This window comes from Musca autumnalis, unplaced genomic scaffold, assembly GCF_047663935.1.
Source record: "Musca autumnalis isolate F117 unplaced genomic scaffold, ASM4766393v1 scaffold_5, whole genome shotgun sequence".
NCBI classification, from domain to species: Eukaryota; Metazoa; Arthropoda; class Insecta; order Diptera; family Muscidae; genus Musca; species Musca autumnalis.
This window is the reverse complement of record NW_027412088.1, coordinates 51,645,188-51,652,047: the sequence shown is the minus strand read 5'-3', so window position 1 is coordinate 51,652,047 and position 6,860 is coordinate 51,645,188. Positions and strand designations below refer to the sequence as shown.

At 39.7% G+C, this 6,860-nt stretch overlaps 1 protein-coding gene across 3 annotated transcripts in view; it reads left to right on the top strand.

Annotated features, from left to right (window-relative positions):
- The first annotated feature begins 4,802 nt into the window (after positions 1 to 4,802).
- Positions 4,803 to 6,860, top strand: part of LOC141405177 (uncharacterized) — a 53,492-nt gene continuing 51,434 nt past the window's right edge. For 2 of the 3 annotated variants that reach the window (XR_012413150.1, XM_073989252.1), the window contains exon 1: positions 4,803 to 6,379. Coding sequence is in view for 2 of the 3 variants with exons in the window: in XM_073989252.1 (XP_073845353.1) it covers positions 5,265 to 6,379 (1,115 nt within the window). In the remaining variant the exon portion in view is untranslated. The remainder of the gene's footprint in view (positions 6,380 to 6,860) is intronic. The other variant, XM_073989254.1, reaches the window with a different exon arrangement.

Sequence of the window (6,860 nt, the reverse complement as noted above, 5' to 3'; positions counted from 1 at the left end):
CATGCAGATGGTCCACCAATGACATGAGGAGCCGCTCTTTAGCAGTTCTCAGGGCGGCTTTCTGACAGGTTTTAATTTTGTTCCATCGGCTTGCACTTATGTTCGTGGATCATTCTGTGCTCACCTCTGTAGTCCATATGACGAACAGCGCAGTAGCAGATTAAGTGGCGGATATTTACATATGTATACCTCGATTGGTAAAAGACTGTAAGATCCGTCAAATAGGAGTTTAACCTTTCACAAATGACATCAATCAGATCGTACAATCATCAGCATACGTTACAATCTCAATGCCGTCTGGTAGGCAGGGAATAAAGGAGAGGTTGAGGTTAAACAGTTCCAGAGATATCACCGCACCTTGGGAGACTCACCTTTTTTACAGAGCTAGAACTTTTTTTAATTCCACGTACGACTGAAGTTCACACATACAATTGATCATTCAAGGTGCATAACACTGAGGCCATATATAGCCTGCAGAACGCACCTTAAGGACTTCTATAGGAAACGGAATACATCTTGATGTATTCTATAGACAACAGAACTCCGCTTGAGGTCTTCTATAGACATTAGAATTCCGCCTGAGGTATTCTATAGAAAACACAAGACCCCCTCTGTTCTTCTATAAATAACAAAAGACCTATTGAGGTCTTCGATAGGCAGCAGATGCCTTCTTTAGGTTTTCTATAGCCAGCAGAAACCCTAGTGACGTCTTCTGCCTTTCTCCTGAGGTCCTCTATAGGAAACAAAAGACCTTTTGAGGTCTTCTGTAAGAAGCAGAAGACTTATTGATGCTTTTTATAGGCAGCAGAAAACTTCTAGAAGCCCAGCAGAGGACTTCTTAAGGTCTGCTAAAGACAGCAGAAGAACTCTTGATGTATTCTAGACGTAGCAGAAGACCTCCTCTATAGGTTGCAGAAGATCCTTTGAAGTATTCTATATCGTTGTAGGAGACCTCTTAAAGACTTCTAAAGACAGCAGAAGACGCCTTGTGGTTTCTATAGACAGTAAAAGACCTCTTGAGGTATTCTATAAACAACAAAAGACCTCTTAAAGTGTACTATATGGCACCAGAATACCTATTAAGGTCTTCTGTAACCAGGAAAAGAATTTTTGATGTCTTCTAAAGACAGCGAACGACCTCTTAAGGGCTTCTATATGTACTAGAATATCTTTTGAGATCTCCTATGGGCAGCAGAAGACTTATTGAAGTCTTATATATGGCAGTAGAAGACTTCTGAAGGTCTTCCAAAGACGTTAGGAAGCGTCTTAGTGTATTTTAGACGTAGAAAAAGACCTCCTCTGGAGCCAGCAGAAGACCTTTCGATGTATTCTATATGGCAGCAGGAAATCTCTTAAAGTCTTCTATAGACATCAGAAGTCTTCTATAGGTAGCAGAAGACCTCTTGAAGTATTCCATATGATAGCAGGAAACCTATAAAACAGCAGAAGATCTCCTATATGGCAGCAGAGAACCTCTTAAGGTCTTCCAAAACCAGCAAAAGATTTTTTGAGGTCTTTTAAAACAGCAAAAGAGGTGCTCGACAAACTGCCGATTAGCATAACTTCGTCACCTTTTTGGATCAGTCAGCGTCACCTCACCAAGATGATTTTGGTCCTATTTACCTTCTTTCTTAAAACGTTGCCTGCAATTTACTAATTCCCGCTTCAAATTTGTAACTCTTCTAAACACATGGTCTGTTTGTGCCCGCCGACCAATCTAGTAACTTCGTATATTAGCTCCCTAACTCTCGGGTCACTAGGGTTGGCTAGACGAAGCTCGTCACGATCATTTGCTCGTCCCGCTGCCTCTGCTGGGAACTTTGGTCTCACTTCGCGTGTTCGACCAGCAGGTATATAACGAACGGCTGTTGCTACAATGATGTCCCGAAACATCCTTTTTGCTACCCAAACATCCGTAGAGTTGGGTAGTCCTCGGTGAAGCTGTGATTGGTGAACTCTTTGAAACTAGGCCAATTAACTTTCCCATTATATATGAAATTCCGGCGTTCAGTTGGTAATGAAGTCGGGCGGTCCGCTGATGGAAACAATCATGGGGAGACAGTCTGATCCAAGAGACACGACGAGTTGCCAGGTGACGTCTTTGCCCAACCAGGTGACGCGATGGTTATGTCATGCGAACTAAGTAATTCTAAACAAGTGAAACATATATTTGTATCAAGTCATTAAGGCAATTGGCAAGGTTTCGAAAGGTTCTAATGAGGGGTTTCCTAAAGAAGCTACCAGCACGTGGCGCCCAATATGGGGAAATCTTATGTGAAATTGTGGTTAGTGGTCTTCCTTTTATGGGGAAGAATTAAAAAAGAAAAATTCCATCACTATCAGCTATTTTTTGAAAATCTATAGTTTTCCGAGAGTTGCCTCCCGTTGGGCGCCATATCGATAAACTGTAGCATTTAAAAGTATTATTTATTATTTATTTATTTATTACATTTATCATATATTAAATATATAATAAATAGGGAAGACAATTATATCATAAGCAGCTTAGGCCATGAACTGTTTAAAAATTATAAAAAAATGTATTTGCATCAAATGTCAATTCCAAAGCGCAAACATCAAATAAATCCTCATAAAGAAGTTAACCCGGCAAAAAGCTCTAATGCAAAAGCCGCTTAATTGACAAGGTGGCGCCCAACACGGGGAAGAAGAAAACAATTGGCAAGGTTTACCAGGGTTCGAAACCTCTTGTTAGCTATACAAATGCTATTAGAATGTGGCGCCCAACACGGGGAAGAAGAAAACAATTGGCAAGTTATTAACAATTTTTTTTTTTGAAAAATTTTAGTTGTCGGATAGTAGCCCAACGTTGGGAGGTTTAAAGAGTCTAATGAAGGACTTCTAAAAATAGGCTACTAAAATGTGGCGCCCAACCTGCGAAAATCTTATTAGAGATCGTGATTGAAGTATAAAAAAAAAACAAGTGAAAAAGTATCAGTCGGCTTTCGGGGCAGAGATATACCCTCAGCATGTGTGAATTAAAACTTTCAGCTATTGACAATATCGAATCGAATGCAGGTGACGCAACCACCCAACTTCCCCAATATATACATATGTATGTATGTATTTAGGAGGTTTTCATATTTTGTGATTCTTTTTGGACGTATGAACTTGCCGACAAAAATATATTTGGATTACAGCTCGAAAGTATTGCGGAGGAGATATTTTGGGAGTCATTCCTTTCAATAGATATCGCGCCCACTAGTCATTCCAGTTGGTCACCTTATAACTTAGAGATTTTGGGCCATTATGTCAGTAAGCATGGACTTCCCCACAAAAAACATAATATCTCAGTAAACATGACAACAAGGAGTAGCATCGGTATAATTTCCCAGAGGATCTTCGAACAGATCCTAAACAGAACTTAAACAAAAATGTTGAATTTTTGTGGGGGAGGTACCCTAAGGAGACGACCAATATGGACCATTTTTGAAGTTACACTACATTTGGACAAAACATTAGGAGATCAACAGATATAGCGCGAACCATTTTAGTGACGTTTTTATCAAATTTTTGGGAGGATATACCAGAATGTGTAGAACAATAGTGGTGGAAGCTACCGGAAGGTGTAGACCGATAGTGTCCAACTTCGAAATTAAACTAAGTTTGGACAAAATATTACGACAGCCGAATTTTGGACCGAATCGACTGATCCTTTCGGGAGTTATCGTGAGCTCCAGCTACTACACATGGTGCCAGAGGAGTTTTTGACCATTTTCGGGCTAGTTTCTGAGGAAGTATGGACTTACCCCTGAAAAAAAAACTATCACCGTGCAATGTATGGATCAAAAAGTTTACTCCCTTCCTTTTTGTGGGGGAGGTGCCTGAAGGAGTGGACCGATATGTCTCATCTACGAACTTAAACTAAGTTTGGACAAAATATTACGATGGTCTAATTTTGGACCAAATCGGTTCATTCGTTCGAGAGTTATCGTGCGCTTCAACCAGCCAGACATACGGACATTGCTAAATCGACTCCAAATTGCCTGAGACGGAATTCGTTCAAACATACTTGGGGTCTAAAACCATTATTTCGATGTGGCACATTTTGCCCGTATGAAAGTGAATATACCCACGTTAGCATAAATGCTGAGGGTATAATAATTCAGTGACTATATCAACTATCTTTTGATTTTTTTTATTTGTCAGAGAACTAACCCACATTGGGCGCCACATTTTTTAAAGAATAAGTCATATATTTGTATCAACTAATTTCAGACAATTGACAAGGTTTCAAAAGGTGTTTCAAGAAGAAGCAATAGAATGTGGCGCCCAACATAAGAAATCGTGATTTGTTGTAATTCTTTTATGGGAAAGAATTAACAAAGAATAATTCAAACACTATCAACTATTTTTTGAACATTTCAATTTGTGGTATTTCTTTTGTGGAAAAGAATTAAAAGAAAAATAATCAATATCAATTATTTTCTGTCCATTAGTCGATTTAGAAATTCCTGGTGGCTTTCTTAGCCCTTTAACATTCCTTGTATAGGGCCTGCATATTCACAATCAGCAATGCGTCCCTGTGCACTGGGTGATAAGAAATCTCGTTAAATGAAAACCTGTTCAACAACAGAGAGAAAACAAAAATGCACCAAATAAATTCTCTCTCCCTGTCTCTCTCAAAAATGCATTTCACTCTCATTACAACAACAAAATGACCAAGGGAAATAAATGAGTGAGAGAGCGAGAGGGAAAAGAGAGGTATTTTGGTGGTGGTTGTTGTTTTTGTATTTCAAACTGTCAATTAACACATGAAGTTGTCGTGATAGATGAATGGCTGACTGCCTGAAGTAAACAAAATATTTTACAAATCAGTTTTTGGCGGTACATCGAACGTTACACATCGTGGGCGCGTTGATTAACGACGACGACGACGACGGTTGCTTATTTCTTTTCGTTCAAACAACAAACGACGGTTTCTCAAGGAATACGAGACAACGGATATTTTCGAATCAAATACAAAATTCGTGAAAAATAAAACAAAAAAATTCAATACAAAAATTATGACAAAATTCAAAATGGAATACTAAAATCAAGAAAAACAAAATTTATGTGAAATAAATAACAAAAATTTAATTAATTAAAATGCAGTGAATTTTCAAGACAAAACCAATTAAAGTGTTAGGGAACGGTGCAGAGTTTTTTGTTTTATTTAAAAAAATTAATTTTAATTTAATAAAAAAAAGAAAATTATCTAAATTTAACATTAAAATCAAAATAAGAAAATTTCAAATTTTAATAAAATGTTTAGCACACCAAGAAAGCAAAAACACCAACAAAATATTACTAATATGGATGCTAAGGAAAATAACCCCCATCATTTTGAACAACTGATGACAACAAACACCCTTAATTCTGCGGCAACAACAACCCCCTGTTCATCCACCAACAACTCATCGACTTGCTTTGAAAATACTACGCCAAATTCCAAATTGAATATATCATCATCAACATATCACTCGGCCATGACAACGGATTCTGCAGTCATGATTAACTCGGGCGGCGGCAGTAGCCAAAGCTTGAATCGCCGTTCTGGTGAATTTCTACCAACAATGGCCTCCACAATAGCCAACACTGAGGATATGGCTGTGGAGAGCACCGCCTTGTTGGAAACAACCACTGCCATTGATGAGCAGCAGCACCGTGGTGAACATGACCCAGATATGACCACAGCTGCTGAGCCGCCTCATCATAACCATCAGCATCAGCAACACATGCTGGCTGATGAATTTGAACAATTCATTTTAAATCGTACCACTTCGGATAGCAACATTTTGGAATCAAGTATTTACAGTGAATTGCAATTTCCACCCTCATTACATGGCAGCAGTATTATGATCGGATTAACTGGCCATGGTGGGGGTTATGTAAGCACTAGTGGCGGGCCCATTACTGCTTCATCGCCTGCCGGCGGCGGCACCCCTGCCCAAATGGCTGGACCACAAACACCTGCGGCACCCAGTGGCCGGACCACAAAACGTACCAAACGTAAACATAAAACCAAATCAAAGTGTACCGCTACTGCAGCCTCTTTGGCTGCGGCAGCTGCTGCCGGCCAAAGAGCATCGCCCACCGGTCATTATCCACCACGTTATACGGCAATTTTTATGGATCCTCATCATCATCAATATGGAAATGTTACAACGTCATCGGCGACAGCAGCACATCATCACAGTGGCAACGCTGCCAATGCATTGGGACAAATTGCAAGTGCGGCAGCGTCATCGCCATTCTTAAATGGATCTATGGGGGTGGCCAGCGAGGCGGCCTATATGCAACAATTTCAATATTTCCAACAGCGACCAATGGTCACAACAATGGCACCAATGCCGGGCAGTGGCCATCGCAGGCATCATAGGTAAGTTCCATGAAAGGGAATCTAATGTTATATGAAAAAAATTGGAATTTTGGGAAGAGAAAGCTTTGAAATGTGGAGATATTTTTGGAGGATGTTAAGGTTAAGACCTTTGGAAAGTCTTTGGTGGACTTTTAAAATCTCGGTACATAAACAGCTTGGCATTCTTGCTTAAAGGCCTGGGTAGATAAGCTGCCTAAAGGCATAACTTCCGAAGGCTGCACTAAAAAGCGTTTGTCATGGAAGTCATACAGTTTGAATGAGAAAAAAGCTCATATCTCTGTAAAAAAAATAAAACATTGCATTTGAGAAATGAAAAATTCGATGACAGAGAAGCCACTCCCCAGCCAATATATCTGACGATCTACTACAGCCATGCACGCGTCTTTACGAAAAAGTTAACTACAGCTCTCTTTCCCATACAAAAACCAAAAAAGCATTCTCTTCTTGTGCACCATTGATCTACTACCAACCGCGAAACCAG